At 36.3% G+C, this 19,908-nt stretch overlaps 1 protein-coding gene across 1 annotated transcript in view; it reads right to left on the bottom strand.

The window, feature by feature from the left end:
• Window positions 1-2,852: 2,852 nt before the first annotated feature.
• LOC104463739 (protein CLEC16A-like) overlaps window positions 2,853-19,908 on the bottom strand; it is a gene marked incomplete at its 5' end in the record, with an annotated part of 17,586 nt that continues 530 nt past the window's right edge. Inside the window, 5 exon segments of the mRNA XM_010076190.1 lie at window positions 2,853-2,957; window positions 2,959-3,287; window positions 13,547-13,693; window positions 18,140-18,307; window positions 19,362-19,566. Coding sequence (XP_010074492.1) covers window positions 2,853-2,957; window positions 2,959-3,287; window positions 13,547-13,693; window positions 18,140-18,307; window positions 19,362-19,566 — 954 coding nt within the window.

The following is a 19,908-nucleotide window of genomic DNA, read 5'->3' as shown; positions in this document are numbered from 1 at the left end:
TGGATGTGGTTAAAAAGGGTGACGTTACATTGACTCAAATCAACTTTTGCTTAGAAAAAAAATTACATTTGTGGCTGATGTGCTAATGCTTTCTTGGTTGAGTTTCCTTTTTACAGTGAAAGGGGGATAAGGAAACAGCCCTTGAGTTTTTCTGATAAGGGAGAGATAAATATGATACTCTTCAAGGAATTGCAGATGAGTAACACTGTACTTGCAGAGATAAAAGATTGCTAATGACAGATTATTTCAGCATCTCCAGAGTTTTTACTTTATGAAGTCTCCTAATGCAGCATGAAGCAGTCAAATTGTATACACATGTGCCTTAATGTTAGAAGCAAACAAGTCAAAAGCCAATTGCTTCTACAGCATAACCATTCAGAGATGTAGATTGGCCTGTACCAGTAATAGCATTTATACAACACAACATCGGTGCAGCTGGCGCAGTCAGAGCTTTCCTAGTGTAATTCCATCTTTGCAGAGAGCTTTGACAGAACTGCTAGAAGATATCCTACCTTATCATCCCTTGACCACCAAAGCTCTGCCAGCAGTGGACGAGACAGCAGACCTAGTCTTCTATTTTCTTAACAGTAGTATCTATCTCAGTCATTTCCTGTGAAGCTCTCAGATAACCAGTCATGAGATTTAAAAGCCACTCAAAGGCACTGAAAAGCACAGTCAGCTTTTTTCCCTTTGTCCCATTCTTTGTGCAGTATGGCTCAAGGGTGAGATTATGCATACCCATTAAAAAGACTTTGTACCCAGTACAAAGACTCCTTGTACATGGTCCTAATCTTGCTAGAACTGAATTTGAAATTAGATTATAAATAAAGATCAAGGTTTTCTGGTCTAAAATTAATTCTATTTAAGGGAACCCAGCCTACACAGTGGCATTTTGTATAATCTAGGTCAAGAGTTAACAACTAACATAAAACGCTTTCAAATTAAGTAAGGCATTTTTTATTATCTTCTTCAACATATTACTGGGGCTACAGTGTAATGCTGCAACATACTAGAGGAATTCTAGACTGCAATCAGTTCAGCTAATAAAAATGTATGTGGTCCTTGTGCCCAAATTGCTACTGATGTCTAGGCTTGTTCAGATACACGTACATTAGCTGCAACAGGTAGGCTCTTAATCCAGCAATGCCAAATTCTCATCCCATACCCATAACAGTGCTGAGAACATCTAACTCTCAGAATTCATTTAGAGTTTGGGTCACTCTGGAATGGTCAGGATATTGGTTAATTAATTCAGTTTGAGACAAAATAGAAGACACAGAAAACTAGAAATCAACAAAACTGCAAACAAAAGCTAATAAGGGAAGAACAAAACCTCCTGGCATTCAATAGCAGACACGTCGTATACACGTTTTGTAAAGGTTAAGTTACTACATGAAGGAAAAGATGGAAAAAGCAAGAAAAATTATACTTATCTCATATATAAATAAAACATTTGAAATAATTTCAAGTATTCCATCTGACAGGCAGGAAGAGGTACAATAAAAGACTGTGAAGTAGGTAAAAACTTTTCAGATTCACCTACTTGATATGAAATCAGTGTGGGTAGAGACAGAATGAGGAAACAGATTGCACTGATGACTGAAATCACAATACCAAGTAAAGTAAATAGTAGTCTTCAATTTTTGAGAGCCAGAAAGCACTCTGTTATGTGCAGATCAACACTGACAATCTGCTTATTTTACTATTAATTTAAATTAACTCACATGGAAACTAATGAGCAATCTTAAATTCCATTCACATTAAATTACGTATCAAATCAGCAAAGAACATTCCCAACTTAAATCAACTCTTTTCCACTACTGTCAGCTTGGTATCAGGATTAAGAAGCAAAGCAGGGCAAGCATAAGCTCACAATCACTTTTACGTAAAATGTTGTTCAACTGTGATACTATCCCAGATAGGAAAAAACTACACGATACCTTTCCTTTTGAGTTTCAGGCTTGCAAATATATTATCAGTTAGGTGAGGTGACCTTCTTCCTACATCAAGATGAAAAATTTAGAAAACCTCTTTAGAATAAGACTGGTTCTGTCTGCTTCTACAAGTCAGGAAGGATATCATCATTCCTCAGAGGTGTAGCAATTTGACTGTCAGAGGCAAACAAACAAGCTGTAGCAATCTCTTAAAATATTTCACATTCCTCTGTAGCTAGTTAAGCAAAGACTAAAGTAGTCTTAAAAATCCCTTATGTTAATTTGAATAAGCATTTTTCATTAGATTTCAGGCTTTTACCTTTTAAAAAAAAGATGTTTCATAAATAACTTGCTTTGAATCAAATCTTGAAATAAATATTACACATAGAAAACACAATATTGAATTCTGGAGTCTATGAAGACAACACTGAAAGTGGCCCAGCCTGCTGGTATCATGCAGACCTCCAAAAGATGAATGAGATCAGGATTTAAAACCAAACCAAACCAAAACAAAACCACAAACTGAAAAACACACCATGTCTCAAATGGAAATGGTATCTCTGTACTACAATATATAATTTGTTCTGGTCAACGGTATGTCTCCAGTTTCAGAGAAGTAATGATACAATATCCTGAAGCTAAGTATCCAAAAATTTCTTCACTTTGCTATAATACTGTAGACCTTTTACCATTAACGTAGTTCCTGCAGCTGAAACTCTATAATAGAAATAAAGTAGGTGCTCTGAAATACTTTCATGTTCTTGTATAACAGAAATTGGTAGGAAACAACCAGTCCAGGTTCAAAAGAAGTGTTTTTTTCTTCTCCAATTTACATATGCTGAGCATCTGATGTTTACTCTAAAAGCTGCCCACATTCTCTTTCCTCAGTTGGCCTCTTCATGCAGACCAGATGGCCTCTCAGCCTTCAAAAAGTATACACACTCCCAAAGAAAAAGCAATGTAGAATTTGCTTGCGTTTGCTTTACTGTTTATCACAGTTGGCAGGTTGGCTCTAGTCAGAACATTCTTCCTCTACCTCTTTTATCTTGCAAACTTCAACTTCAGATTGCAAAGAAGACTGAGGAGTGCAGCTGAATGTTCGAATGCTGTGTGGATCAACTGGTGGCACCAGTGTGAGTGACTCTACACTTAGTGCATCTGTATTGTCATCTGTTATTAATGATATTGTGGGCTGCTGTGCAGGAATCAGGCTAGGAGACAGGTTTGTTGTTTCTGTGTCAGTGTTTTTCACAGCATTCTTGCTGGACTTTGAGACAGCTGAAAGAGTTTCATCAGTCAACATCGTCTGACCAGAAATGGTCAACTGAGGCTGCTTTGGAGCTGAAGCGTCATCTAATAAAAGAAAACACCAATCAATATTCAACTTAGTATGCACATTAAGCCTAACAGTATACTATTATTTATATTTAAGAATAATTTAGCAGAAAATGCAGTTCTGTAAAGCACTATGCTTACACATTCACTTTCTAGTAACTAGAAAGAAAAAAAAATATTAAGCAGGCATAACATAAAATGCCAGCAGTCATCTGTTTAAATTAGGAACCAGAAAATTTTACACATTTAGTATTAGAATATGCAGCAATATCAGAAATAGTCCTAGAGAGAGGAAATTGAGGGGAAGAATAAGAAAGCCTCTTCAGTATTTAGTGTAGACTAAAGTAAATAGCCATCTTACACCAGGGAACTCTCTAGAAATTAAAAAAAAAAAAAAAGAGGGGGCTTGTTTCTTAAAAAAATTTGGAAGTCATTCTCTCATTTCATTCTCCAGATTCACATTTAAGTGACACCTCAACCACAGAAAGCAGAACTATGGAACAACAGGAAGGAGAATAATGTGCTTACTGTAACAAAGGTGCTGCAAAATGTGTCTATTTTTATACAGGTTTGTGTTATACAATTTTTTTTTTTTTTTGGCTCCTAAGCACGGAGCATACAACGCAGATAAAACTGGGAATAAGCATCACACACCACAGAAAACTGATATGCTACTACACCTTCCCACAAAAAACCAAAACTAAACATTAACAGCTATTTACACTGTCCTTTCTGCCCCCTTTAAATCCTAGCTAACTATCAAGTAAACTGCTCATTTTGCTCAGATGGATAGTGAAAGGAGGCAATGAGGCCATACAGCCTTATATAAGCAAGTATGCCCAGAAAAGTCAGGGTTTTTTTCTTTTCAGACTAGAGTAACAGATGTCATTAAAGTAACAGGTATCCAGCTTCAAGACAGGCCATTTTCAGAGCTCTCGTAAGAAACAGCATGTGTTCAAGTGTACAGGCATCTCCAGAAAAGTCTACAAGGCAATGCAGTGAATACAGAAGCTAAGAATTAGGTTCTGTTTTTAATACACAGTGACCTGAAAATATTTCCATTTCAATATGATTCCAATTAATCCTGTAACAGAACAGAAAACACGAACATAAAGAAAAAAAAATTAAAAAAAAAAATAAAAAAAAAAAGAAAAACAAAGCTGAGAATGGAACAGATATCAGTAAGGTTATCAGTGGGTCAACAGTAAGATTTTTTTTTTTTTAAACTTCCCGATATGATAACCCCTAACAAAGCTGTATTCGCACTTCAGTAAACCACTCAACTTTACTTTTTGCTGAATCGGTGGCTAAAGCGTCTTGCTTTAATAAAATCAAAATTTATAGATTTAAAAAATTCTCCTTTAAATAAAAGGGACATTACTGGTTATTTTTTAAAAATGAGGACAGATTCAAAGTAACTTTGCAGATTTGTCTTTTTAGCTGTCAAGAAGCTTTAGCGAGAATATAGTGATTGACAACAGAGGAAATGATGCAAGACTTGCACAGAAAATGAACTGCTAAAAACATTGAAATAAAGACTCATTTCCCAGAATTCCAAGATAAATACTAACATTTAAGTACACACAAAACAGTGAGTCTTTTTGTGGTAATTTTACTTTCTGAATTTATAAAATCTTAAAAGAATATAAAACATTCTTTGCCAAGGTTATTTTTTATCTTATTCACCAAAATTCAGAATTCAGAAACCTGAGACTTTCTGATAAATAAAGTATTACCAGTCAATGGCATTCTGCTCAGGAATGTTATATGCAACACATTTCTATTGCAGTTCTGCGTTTCACTTCTGATCCTGCAGTTCATTTCTTAAATCAACTCTCACCTTCTCCCAATAAAATATTAATATTTTTATCAATACTTTCATTTAGTGAAATCATGACAGACATATATATGCTTTAGTTATGCTGTATTGTCCCCAAATCCTTCCATGTAGGATCTAAATTAATGCTAAACTGACACCCTTCTTAATGCCACAAAGGAAAAGAAAGTATTTGAAAAAGTCTCCATTAAATAAAATATATCTGGAGTCAACAAGTCCAAATCTTCTATCCAAAAGTTCCTCAAAAATTCATAAAAAAATATAAAAATATCAAAAATTGGAAGCATAACATACTCTGTCCAGTATTTTAGCTGCAGTATTTATAGAGATATAATATATATAAAAATATAATACATATACAAAATTAGAGCTCTTCTATGCTTCCCCCTGCTTTTAGTTACTACTGATAGAAGTAAGTCTCTCTTATCTACTTTCAATATTTCATTAGTCACTGTCAAAGCTTCACGTATGTTACCCTGTTACTGTATTTAAGGGTAGCAGTGACAGATTTCTGTAACCCAGCCTGGCATTACTGCCAAAATGACTAGGTACTCTCAAACAGCCACCAGTCCCTGCAGGGGCAGAAAGCAAATACCAGTACACAGAAGGGGCAGGGGAAGGAGAATTTTTAACATTGCCAAGAAAAGGTCAACAACTGTCACTACCATTTTGCAATATATTATCCCTTTTGGTCTAAACTAGAAGTCTTACTCTTCAGTCACAGCTATAAACTACAGCTGTGAGAGCAGTACTTACATCTTTGAGACCAAGCTTCCAAATCCATAGGCTACTTGAGGTGTATACTTGGCTTGAGACTGCAACTATAAGTTTGTGGTAGGTAAGTTTTTAAGCATGATCATCTCCCATATCTTTTGGATACAAGGACAGAAGAAAACAATCCTAAACTACAGACACAGGAAACTAAATAGAAAATAGAATACAGAGATCCAGCAACTTGGAATGAAAAGTTGGTATATAAAAGGCATTACAATGACAAGTCAGACCACTCTCTTGATGCAAAAAGTTTTCACGTATAACACCTCCCGGTTAATTAAGTACATGTCTCCAGGACAATAATTACTAATGAGAAAAGCTCTGAGACTCAAAATTTCAAAGCATTTTGCAGTCATACTCAATTCAGAGAAGGATCCAAGTAGATAAATACATATTTATGTATGATCTGAATTCCTTAAATTCTCTGAAACTGGAAGAAACAATTGGCAAAAATTAACCCTCGCTGAAAAAATCGCTCAAGAAGGGATTTTGACAAGAATGTCTGTCTCTAAAATCCACATAGGTACCAAGCTTGATTCAAAAGAGTTTCAAGGCACCCAGTGTGTTTAGAGATTAAGTTCTCTACCCATTACCTGGAAATTCTGTCTATATTGCACATAAAAACACTAACTGGCTTTCAAAAAAACCCAAACTCTTAACATGTTTCCAGTCTGACTTTTGGATAGAAAGAGCAAAAATAGTTGTAATTTCTACCTGAATAAAATCACCAATCAATAAAATATGCTCTGAAAGTTATCTTCTCATATGGGAAAACAGCATTTCTATTTACTTCTCCCCAATCCTCAAGTATTAAAGCAAGAGCATTCTGCTACCAAGATTATAATTACAGAAAAAAAATTCAAACCAAATCACTCAACTTCTGTTATATTAACTTAAGGGTAATTATTAGTGAAAGAAGACAGGAAAGAACAGGAAAAGGAAAGAATTAATATCATCTACAGAGAAATGTCCTAAGCTGTACTGCAACATACTATGAAAGAATAACAAAAATATAAATAACAGGACATTAAGTGAAAACATGCAAAGTAAATCTATAAAGATGAAAAAGAGCATTTATATAATACTAACAGTAAAATATTTTCATGCCATGACAGTAAAAAAAAATAAATCAATTAGATACAAGTGAAAACAGGTTATATAAATAAGAAGGTAATCTGAAGTGTATTTCTCCATTTTTTGTATCTGCTTCCCCTCCTCATGTGCTCAGGCAATTAAACAGTCCATAAAGCCATCTGCCCGAGTTTGATGACCATAGGAAAATTAAACTTGTGCCATCACAGTCCAAGCACAGTCTTATGCTGAATGCTTGTCCATTTTACCCGAGTTCTTAATAGATTACTTGCTGCTAGCCAAGTACCTGCCTAACTGTGCTCACTAAATTCCACTACAGCCATAGCTGGCCCTGTGCAAATGAAGACATAGCTGCTTTGAAGCTGGAGGCTCGATAGCAGAATTTCCATCTTTGTCAAGAGAGCCAAGAAACATGGGAGAAACTGCAGATAAGGCTTTCAGAAACAGCTAGCTATTGCTTTACAATTCTCCCCCCAAAAACAACAGAAACAAATATTTACAGTGCTTTCTTCAGTTTCATACCTCACTATCATTGTTGTCAGCACAGAAACCAAATAAGTTCTATTAACTGTTACGGGCTTTTGAAAGCTTATGGAGGAACCTGCCTGAATTGATATTGCGCGAGTTTCTGTTGCAGCTGCTGCTTGAAGACCTAAACCCAGTGTCCACCGTGACTGTCAGCCTCCGACAGACTAAACACCCGCCGACGTCCTTTCCTGCCAGACCTTACTAGAGGAAAACACAGCGATATATCATACAAAGGCTTTAACAATGAAACAAGGAAGGGAAATTGGAATGAAGACAAAGGATAAATGTTAGAGTAGCAACAAGAATAAGTGACAAGGACACATCCATAACTGCTGGTATCTTGAATAAAATTTGACACCACACCAAGAGTCTTATAAATTTGGGAAATACTTCTGAAGCTGGAAGTATTCATTCTCTAGAAATAAGTGAGTTTAACTGAATTTAATTTTTTGCTTACCTATGTGGAAATGTCCGTAATACAGTTTGGGCGATGTCTGGCACCACCGACAGCACTTACACTGAGGGCCTGGCACGTATTTAGTCGCATTACAACCTGCTCACATGCTTTAGAAGTCTTGAAACTATTTGTCACAAATTCTGGTGACATAGAATTATTCTGATTTCCACCAGCCATAAATTATAAGAGGTGTACTACCCCGCCGATGACAATATTTCAGATCATTCAGCCCTACTATTCTGTGATATGAAACTGAAGTGTTAGATTTGGTTTATAACAAAGCTAAACAGAGTGTCTTAAAAGACAGCAGCAGTTCAGATGATGATGCTTGGTGCACAGAAAGTTTCTGGAAAAGAAACTTTCTAGAAACAAAAGTATTTTCTCACCTAGATAGAAAATTACTAGCATCAAAGAACAGAAGAGATAAAACCATATTTACATTACTGAGGGAAGAGACAGGGATGGTTTCAGTCAGATGGCAAGCACTGCTCTTACAGGCTCTCCATGCGTGATTAACCATCCTATCCTTGGAATACGTAAATTATAGCCTGAAATCCAATATATTCTCTGCAACAAGGGACAGCTCTTTGTACTTATTTTAAACGTTTTACCATCAATATCTGCCAGAAGTGTGAAATACAGCATAAATGGCATAGAAGATCTAAGTCCTCAATATCCATCGCTCCAATGTAAACATTTTCTTAGTATTGAAACCAATTGCATTTTAAAGCTTAAGACAACACAAGAAGTGATAAAATACAGCATACATGACATTACACATACATAATTCTGGAAGACTGCTACCTTACAGTAAGCAAGTTTATTTATGTTAATCCTTGGCATATATAAAAATAAGCACTCCAAAGAAGTGCATGGTTCCAGCAAGTGTCGCCAAGAAAAGACTGTATTCTAAGCTCAGAATCTTGATGATTAACACCTGCCTAGCAAGAGAACATTATCTTATGCACAGCAAAACTTCAAATGGACAACCTAAAAAAAATAAATATAAAGAAAAAACCAACCTGATAGCAGCATTTGCAGAACCTGATACTGCTTTTTCTGTCTTGCTAGGGATTCTCCTTCCTTTAAGGCATGACTTCTGCTTTTCCAATTTTAAGGAATGGAGATCTTGTAAAGGGCTAAGCTTAATTCCCAAATACTGAAAATGGGGGAGCTGCTAGGCTTTAAAGTATCTGTGCCATGAAGTATTGTGACAATTTTTAGGTAGGATAGCTGATAAACTCAAGTATAATAAGAGTTACTTTACCCATGACAAAGCAGTTAATCTATTGTTTCCTTACAACGACTGAAACATGCACAGCAGTCACAAGATTTTATGTAAGTTCAGTTAACCTCCCTCCGCACATTAAGATACTGTGTGACTGTCTGATGCTGGCAGGAGTGATAGCAAGTGAAGCATTTTTACAAAACATCAAATGAAAATTAATTTTTTTTCCTGTGATAAATTTTGGAAAGCTTCTACTGTTTTAACTGTTAATATACATTCCATCTTGTAACATTGTTTTCTCTCAACAATTTTGCAATTTGACTTAATTTTGTTCTCATCTATCACCAGTTTATGTAAAAGTCAGTGTGTATGTTCCAAATCTGATTTCCTGAAACAACTCTGAAGATTACAAGTACCATTTCAAATATATCAAACTCTGAAATCTGTCTACAGACACTAGCTTAGGACACTATAATGACAAGTTTACAGTAGAAACAGCTGTTGTGGTTTAAGACATTGCTTTTAAGGCAAGTAGTTGAGGTAGTTTCCTTGAAGTCCACGTACACATCTCCCCTTTATCTTCTCTGGTCTTCTTGACTGAAGTTCCTGAGCAACCTAACATGTTCTTCAAGGTCAACAACCTCAGCAGCTGCCAGAACAAACAAGGGAGCAGGGAAGGAGAGAGGGACAGAGAGCACGTATGTGTGCTCATGTGAGTGTATTTAAAATGGAATGGGAGATGAGAAGGGAGATTCAAATGGGACAGATGGTGGCAGCATTAAAGGGCTACCTTGGGGCCTAAGACAGATCTTGGTAACTGCTTGCTGCTCATCAGCTACTTGTTACTTCCCCCTTGAAGGAGCCACTTCACATCAGGCAAGCTTCCTCTTCCGCTTTAGAGTAAGGCAGTTCAGTTTCAATTGTCTTTAAGAGGTTAAGGGAAAATCATATTGTTTTACACTGAAGTGGGGGAATACCAACAATTGTTTCCATAACTCAGATAAGTGGTCAGCAAGACCTGACACAACACAGGCAGTGGCCAAGATACTATCGCTTACTTCAGTAGTGTACTTCTGTTCTTGTAGAAGCCTACGGAACAGCTAACTGGACGCACCAAAGAGATAATCTCTTTCATGGTCATACTCCTGCCAACAGTTTCCAGTAGAGATCACAATCACATATAAATACTATAAAAGGAAGAACATTCATGAGAACGTTCATTACAAACTTGTAGTAAACGGTCAAATCAGTTAACACAGAAACACTGTTCCCAGGCATAGACAATAGTATTGATTTGACACTGGACTAGCAAAAAGTGTCAAAGCAGCTCCCTGGGTTGGAGAAAACCCTTCCCACACCCCTACCCTACAAAGGCTGAGCTCCAGGGATTGCAGAATCCTCCTTAGTCTATACTAAGGACCTTGAGACACTGTCAGCCACTCAGCTATAACTATATAAAGCATGACTTGCTCATTATTGGCTGCAACTACAGCTGCAGCTTTGACAAATTATGCACACTTACTGCTTTAGTCTGATTTTAAGAACAGTTTCTGTGCATTAATGACATTCTTTCACAAGGAAACCAAGCTGTAAAATATGCTGCAACTATGCACCAAATACATTTCAAGTATCAACAGCAACAGATGTCTGAACTAATAATTGGTCCTTCAGACAAACACATACATGTCAGGGATGTTTGGTCCTAAAGGTCAGAGTAAATATTGCCCACAGCAAAATCCTTAAGCCACATGCAGATTAGATGAATGCACCTTAGTACCAACTGTTCATTGTCCTATTGCACCAAATTGCCCGCCTATGCACATACAGTCACTGTCTTCCTCTTTGTTACTGCTCTCCAAACAGCTAGCAGAACAAAATCCAGGAGTTGAGCCACAAAGTCATCCCTGCAGCAGGTTAATGCAAGCTGCTGACTTGAGACTGAAGTAGCCGACACAGATTCTCATGTTCATTTCCACTGACTTTGCTGAAGGTTACTATCCTTATAGTGGTGGGGCACAGAATTGTATCCTCACAACTAGATCTGCTGAAGCATCTACATCAGTGTGCCTAGATCCTGTACAAAACACAAAACCTACCCAAAGCCCGTTTTATCACAGAATGGTTTGGGGCAGAAGGGATCTTAGTTTTCCTGCAGGACACTTGGCATTTTGAACGTACTTTATGATTAAGCTGCAATGAAGGTCATACTAAGTGTGGACAGTTCATGCAACCTAACTGGTAAAGTGCAGACTGAAATCAGGCATTTAAAAAAACCTTTCCTCTGTTATTTGGGGTTTTGTTTTTGTTTTATTTGTTTGTTTTTAATTTTATTTTTCTTAGGAGGGAGGGAGAAGAGTTTGTTCGGGGTTTTGCTGTTGTTTTTATTTATTTCTTTCTTTTTTTTTAAACCAATGAGCAGCCTTCTGTCATCAGTTTTTTTTAAATTGCAGGAAAAATAAACAGAATTTTATGTTATACAAGTGCCAACATACTGTGGAAGTAGATTCTAATTTTGCTAACTAGAGTCAGATTATGATTATTTTTCAATAAGGTATGTCTTTTTATGCTAGATGAGGAATTATATACTCTGGATCAACTCAGTTTTTCATAGAAGTCAGATTACATGGACATGAAAGACCTCAGCTTGAAACATGTAGTATAGTTTTGCTTGGTATTTCTGTGAATTAACATGTTGCTTATGGCAACAAAAATAATTTAGATATCTTAATTTTCATTTCCTTTACCACAGTTTTCTCTTAGCCACTACTGCCAAGAGCTTGCAGTTGGATTTTACTTCCTGATCACAAAGGGTTCAAATACAGCAAAGGACATCATAGATAAGCCTTTTCACACTGCTAAGGAAAAACATGTAGTCAAACAAATGTTTTCTTGTAGTGCCAATCCATACTGAAACTTTTGAACAAATTATACCACTTCTCTGTGTGATGATTACACATATTATCTAGGCCATCAAGAGAGTGGATAACAGCAACCACTTACCAACAGAGAAAATAAAATTAGGTCCTTCTAAAGTTTTGAATAGTTTGCATATAAAAATATTCCAAATTTTACTCTCGACTTACACATTGCAGTAATATTTTGACTACACGTTAGTCTCTCACAGTAACAGATGCTTTTTAATCTAGAACCTGGGTGCTAGAATGCTTTACCTATCTTTCATAAGCCTCAAACTGCCTTTGCTTACCCTTCCCTGCAATATTTCTTGCAGGGATAGTCACTCTGGTCATATAATGTACATTGATCTCCTGACACTGTTCAGTGAAACCTACAAAACACTAAATGCCTACCAAAGATTGCATCATTTCCTGTAGGAATGCAAAAAAGCTTAGATCGACAAGAGACTTCCAAATACAGGCAAAATGGTACCTCTTCGAAGGGGGAACCAGAACAGCCATTTCAAGGAACGATCAACATTGGAAGTGACTGTTAAAATGAGAGGGCTGTTTGAAAAAATCTTGAGAATCAAGTTACCTCTATTGTTTTATAGTTCTAGCATGAAAACAGTTCAGTTTGCACTCTTCAGGATTTAACTTCTTGTTTAGTCTCCAGCTTGAGGCTCTACCTCACACATAATCTGCACTCAGAACAAACACCATTACAAGATTCTCTACAAATACTGCACAAAAAAAGGAGGACTCAAGGTGTTCTAACGCAAAGTTCCAGTACAGAGAGATCCACTAAATATACAGACCAACACAAACACATAGTAGCTACATTTGCGGAAGTTATACTGCCAGTCTCTTTTATATGGCAGCTGCTTCTGCACCAATGAAACAGCCTCCTCAGACATGGTAGCGTTCAGCCAGAAGAGTGTTCTTGCAGAAGCTGTACCATATTAGCATCCTAAATAACTATTTTCAAATATTTCCTATTTGGCCCATTGTTAAAAATCAACATGAGTACCAGATAAACATACAAAAGCAAGTATCACTCAGTTCAAAAAAGATGCTTCATGTGGAGATCAACTTACAAGCTACAGTGGAAGGCTAACAGCTTATGTCACAAATTCATGCAAAGCAATACTTCAGTTTAGAAAAAACCCAACAAACCAACAACATTTTAAATTGTCTCCTAGCACATACAAACATACAAGTCAGACAAGCAGGACACTATTTTACCAGTACTTAAAATCACTGCTGAAAGATGACAAGTATTTATTAGAGTTCCAGAAAGCTGGAGAGATCATTAAAATTTGCACCAGAATTTACTTTAACTGGTTTAGTTGAATGACCAAATGATCTAAAAACATAAAGCTTTTAATCCAATAACATAGTGACTTAATTTTACAATAAATTACTCCACATCCCTTAGTGCCTAGGCTGAAAATTGTGATTTAATACCTGATGGGCTCTGTGCAGCAGAAGGAGTGGATGTTGAGCTTGCAGTCACTGAATCACAGCGTCCCGTACTCCCACTGCCACTGGAAGGTGATGGTGATGAGAGTGGTGATGGATTGTGCTGATTTATACACTGGGCTACAGCAAAGCCTGAAAAACAGGACAATGAAGTTTACAAGTTAACAATTAGCTTGAAAGAGTTAACCTACATGAACAAACTGAGAAAGGGTAAGAGCGAATACTGCATCAAAGTGGTGATAATTTTGTGTAGTGACCCAGAGGATGCACCCTCCTGCACCTTCATCTCGGAAGCCTGAAAATTTGAAAGCATCTTACTGAAAACATGTTACAAGTGCTGATCAACAGACAAGAAAGTAGAGTTTAAGCAATTCAAAACATTTTAAAACTTAGAGCTTGCACAGTCAAAACATGTCAAGTCTTCAGTTTTTTATATATATTCAATAAATTCATGGGTCATAGACATAAGGAAAACAGTTAAGTTGAAAGTGAACAAAAAACCCTCTCAGAGAGAAGGCCTGCACTATGTTTTTTATTGCAGAGATAACTTCAGAAAATTTTAATCAATCAAATCTAATGCTGTCACTGGATTTTATCCATCTTCTCACAAGTTAAAACTTTTTCTAGTTTGAAGACTAGAAAGCTCTATACAGTGTCTGACAGCACTTTTTAAACAAGTTGTCTTCTGGCTTTACAGTCTAGTATTTCCTCAACTTCTTTACATTGTAGCATTCTCTTCCTTCCTAACATAATCTCGCATTCATTCCTTTCTCCTACAATTCGTTATGTCCAAGATGAACACCACTTGAAAAAATTAAATAACCACCATGGCAGAAGACATTTATTCTAGTTAAAAACAAAATAGTTCAGTAAGCAGCTAATTATTCCATAAATGTAAATAAATCCATGTATTTTATTTCAGAAACCAAACTGATTGATCTTCTACAATTGTTTAGATAAGTTAAACTGAGGTTACACACAGTGACGCCTGATAGTCTACAAAAAGTTAACCACAAACTAAACTACTTCAAACGTGAAAGACTTCTATAGCACGCAGGGCCACTGATGCATACAGTTTTTGATATAGCAAATGTGCATGACATACTTCATATTTTGAGATACCAGTTAGGATGTGAAACAAGGAATAATCAATGGACTTGTAACCACAGAAGTGAGGCAAAGCCATCTGTTAAAATGAAGGAAACTTGGTTTCGGAACAGTTACTAAAGCCATTGGTGCAGAAGTGCTTACATCAATATAATTTGTTTCGCTTACAGTGCTGGAAAAAGTTGTACCCACCTAAAGGCATTCCATATCCACAAAAGGTTTGTACTTCAAGGGAGGAGAAATCTTCCATCCTCACCAAAATAGTAGATAAAAGTACACAAGGCTTGCTAGTCACAGTAAAAGCTGGCCTGATTCAGCAAGACTGCCTGCCTAAAGGTTCTGCAGAACAGCGCTCATTGATTCCTGTCCTTACACTGAAGCATTTGCTTGCAAACAATCTTAACATATTTTCTGTCCCAGTACAACTGCAAAAGAAGGAGTTTAAGTGTGCTACAGGAAGGTAATTTAGATAGGATAGGAAGGTAAGTTTAAATCATTCAAAATATTGTAACTGGGAAACTACTGACCAAGAACAAATATTCTAGCCAGGAAACTCCTTCAGGAAGTATCTGCAAAGAAAAGGTGCAGAATTCATCATGGCTACTTCTCCATGCCATGGAGAGTGCTAAAGCATATGTCAGCACTAAAACACAAGACTTGAGAAACCTCAGTTTCAGAATGTGCTATTTTGAAGTGCTGTTTTTTTACTGAAAATAATCCTTGTAAACAAAGTCCCCAAATGGCAACAGTCAAAGATTGGTTTCAAACCTGTTTATTAAAAAAAAAAAAAAATCCAACCAGCCTTTCAGCATATTTAACTTAGTTTCAATAGTATCTTTCATTTATTGCACACAAGCAGTAATTTATATTACATAAATCAAGTCAGTTGTATCTTGTGCAATATTAGTGCTGTCAAGCTGCCTTAATTAGCCACTTCTGCTTGAATACCTCTGTACAGAAATGATTTAGTTCTAGATTATTCTGGTGATGACAGGAACATTAGCCTCTCATTCATACCTTACAATTCTGATGACCAGGCAATATAAATATGTATAATTAAAGGCAGCAGAGTTGGGTCTTTAAAAGCAGTAGCCATAATTAAATGTCAAACTTGGAATGGTTCAAAGAATATTAATTAGAAAAAACAAGCTGAGGTGATAAATTGAGGTGATAAACTGAGTTAGCAATTATCCTCCATTATTCTTGCAGAGAACAAAAGAATTAAAAAAATACTTTAAGTATACTTATGGGCTATAAAAACAACCATATCCTGGAATTATGGAGCATGAGACACTTCAATCATCTCACACTGGAAGTAGCTTAGTACTACTTAAGTAAAATATCCCAATCTGATGTTCCTACAGTAGCTACAACAACCCTCACTTCCTTTCCCCAGATATCAAGTGCTTTCAAAACAGATTTTAACTTTGGAACATGAAAAAATAAAGCACAGTGAAGCACAGTTTGACTACAATAAGGTAGCTGCATACTCTGTAGTGAAATATGTAGAGCTTTATGTATGCACTATGACAGAAATGGAAACTGAACCCGACTAGACCGAAATAAGTGTTCTTGCAAATTCTAAATTCACTGAGAAGAGGAATTAGGGAACTGATTCAATAGTTGTACTAAAATTCTCCACAGAGTGAAATTTGCAGGAGGGCTGAAAACATTTATATCATTGTCAATTTCTTAAAAACCAAACTGGATGACAGCTAACACAGTCCTACTAAAAAAAGTGAATAATCTTCTAAAGATATTGCCATAAACATAGTTCTCCTTTAAATCAACAAAAACCACCATCACCAAGGGAAAGCACAACCTGTCTCTCACAAGTACAACCATTCACACACTGTATGAGCTTTGGAGAACTCTTAAACACCACTTGTAGCAGTAAGAAATGAATACATGAAGCTAGTAATTTACTACAAATTGTTTGATAATTTTTTAAAAAGGCACAAAATCTTTCCCAAAGCCTGATTAAGGGATAAACAAAGATGAAAATCACTTGGAAGTAGGAAACCTCATTCATTTATTAGTGAAGATAAGTGGAAAAGGAAGAAGCGTTTGATATTTATTTTGTAATCAGATGTAAAACAATATAGTAATACATTTTAATTATTTTACTGGCTAACATAAAATGCATTTCAAAAATGCAGCATTCAAAATAATTAATATTCTTTGCCTGGTTTCTCATACTTAGTATCAAATAAAAGCTTCAAAATACTTTTTCCTCAGGATTTGCATGTGCATACAGTGGAAGTTTCAATTTCCTGGAACAAGGTAAGTATATGGTGGTTTGAACAAACTACCATGTTGCACCACCCCCCCTCAAAAAAAAAAGAGAATTAGTAGATGAAGTCACTTGTTAGGAACACAAACCACTCTTCTTAGAGAAGGCTGACTCTGAACCAGTAACGTTGGCATGTTTTCAACCACACCTTTTCCATGGAATTCATGTCAAACAAGGAAATACATTCCCATCATACAATGTACACTTGTCTTTTGAAAAACTTGACTGGCAATATAAACACTTTTATGATTTCTGTGGCACAGACTCAGGCAAGCTGAGCTCCAGTTTAGTCCTAGGGCAGTAGGACATCTGCTTTCTAAGTAGGGCATCTGAATTTTGAATCACATTTAAAGAGAAATTCTGAGATTTGTGAAATGATTGGCAGCTAGTGGTAAAAAGATTGCATCTTTTTGTATAACACAGCAAAATTAAGTGCTTTCAAGCATTATTCAATTCAACTCTACAATTACTCAATCCAAGAGGAGAAAAGTTCAACATCTGGAAAAAAAAAACCTCTGCAGAGAAGCTAATCTGTGAAACAGACAATAAGGAGACAAAAGAGCAAACAAAGAGCTCATTGATTGAGAAAAGTTCAACATCTGGAAAAAAAAAAACCTCTGCAGAGAAGTTAATCTGTGAAACAGACAATAAGGAGACAGAAGAGCAAACAAAGAGCTCATTGATCTAGAATCATTCCTTTAATCCCAATTCCAAGCTAATATTTTAGGAGTAACTGTAACCCTTTTCTGTCTCACTGGCTCTAAGGTAAACAAAGCGGTGCACAGTATCCCAGCTACTTTTACAAACTGGCAAGAAAATGATCGTAACCAAACTAAAGTAGGAACTATGCACAACTGACAGATGTGTTGCATAAATACTTAGTATGTGAAATACAATTTAAACTAACTCAATTTGTAAAGGAAGGCAAAGTATTAGACACTTCCAGCTACTTAGAGACACTGCTGTGGATGTATTGCTCACAAGGTACCTGGAATACACACCCATTACTTGTTTCTCGAGGAGTAAATTTTTCCATAAACCTCATCCTGGAGTTGTGTGTTCAGAAACATAACACAGTAAGCTTTTCATTGCTTACAACATTTACAGTTCAGCTTTTGCAGATAAAAAAAAAAAAAATCACAAAGCAAAAGTTGCTTGATAATGAATGCTAATCTCACCTGGAACTTTGTCAACAGATGCAAAAACAGAGCGTTGCACTGTAGGATCACTGCTACCACGTCGTGACTGATCATAAAATCGAAATGGAAGGTGCTGGGCTGTAGCAGCAGAGCTGTGTCCAAAACCCATAACTTCAGTTGAAGTCTGAACAGGAAGATCCAGGAGAGCTATGTTTAATCACAATTGATAATTTTTGTTACTCAAAAATACATAAAAGGAAGAGTACATGTATTGGGTTTGTGTGGCAGGGTTTTGTCAGTGGGGGGAGAGGCTAAAGGAGTGGCTGGCTCCTGTGAGAAGCTGCTAGAAGCTTCGCCAGCTCCAAGTTAGACCTCCCTCTGGCCAGGGCCAAGCCAACTGGCACCTCAAAAGCATAAAATTATTTTAGTTACCTTCCTACAGAACCATAAGACACTAAAATAATCTTACACCATCTCTAATCAGAATAATTCTCTGGCCAACGCAATAATTTTAATACCAGCTATGACTTTGTTTTTCACAACTCTGATGAGTTCTTTATTGCTCTTGGACAATCCAAGTACCTGGAATAGCTGGTGTCCTTTATCATTTGCCTGTTTTCCTTCCCGTATTTCAGAGTTTCCTTTTCTATGCCCACCAAGTCATTCAGTTTACTCGTAAGCTTCAATTTATTCTTCACTCACTTAATATACAAGTAATATTTTAATCACTCTTTGCTATTTACTCAAATTAACTTTTTCCTTCATCTCTTTGCATGCATTTCTTCCAAATACAGAAATCTAGCTGCTGTGATACTCCACTTAACATTTTGGATTGCTCATCACCACCACATCCAATCATTAAGCATTATCATCAACACCATCAGGACACAATCCAACTCAAGACTCAGGCAGGCTGAGCTCCAATTTAGTCCTAAGGCAGCAGAACATCTGCTTTTTAGGTCGGGTATTTGAATCTTGAATCACTGAATCACATTTAAAGAGAAATGCTGAGTTTTGTGAAATGATTGTCAGCTAGTGGTAACAAGACAGAATTCCTTCTTTTTCATCCTTTGATATGTCTGTCACTAAAAATGAAAACACATTTTACTCCAATAAAATCTGTTGCTTGGAAACTAGACACTGGTTTACAAATTTCTGTGGCACACCACTTAGATTTTTCTAACAGATCCTTATGTTACAGAGTGACTTGCTATGACATACAAGTCTTGTTTCTCAGAATCATTTCAAAATAGCCATTTACCTGCTATTCTCTGCATTTTCATACGCCGAGCCTGGATACGGCCTTTTGCAAGTCGTTGCTTTGCAATAATGCAACGAATGTGATCGGAAAAGATAAATGTAGCTTGAAGGATAGGGAAGGGCTTAGAATGAGGACTTGAGGCAGGCTTATGAATTATTATGTTCAGAGCTCTACTGTCATCCTCTACTCCCGTCACCTGCATATCCTGAAAAGAAACAGAAGGCAAGTAGCTAATTAAAAAGTTAGCATTTTGAAACTACAGATTAACTATCAACATTAAAAGAAAACCCTATGAATGCTCCACTAAAGCTCCTAAAAAAATGTTTCCGTGTTAAAAAAAAAAAAAAGGACTATGTAAACTGTACAACCTTGGATTTAGTACGTCAGAAATTGGTACTCAGAGATTAAGTCACTTTAAAATTCAATTAAGTTATTTGAGCCTAGTGAATTTTCAGGAAATACAAACAGTGATGGCTAAGGCAAGAAAGAGACATAAATGAAAGAAACTTCCTAAAGCTTTTGAAATCAATTTGATAAGCACGATCAT

Source organism: Pterocles gutturalis, unplaced genomic scaffold, assembly GCF_000699245.1.
Source record: "Pterocles gutturalis isolate BGI_N339 unplaced genomic scaffold, ASM69924v1 scaffold17088, whole genome shotgun sequence".
Lineage (NCBI taxonomy): Eukaryota > Metazoa > Chordata > Aves > Pterocliformes > Pteroclidae > Pterocles > Pterocles gutturalis.
This window is presented reverse-complemented; position numbering and strand designations above follow the sequence as displayed.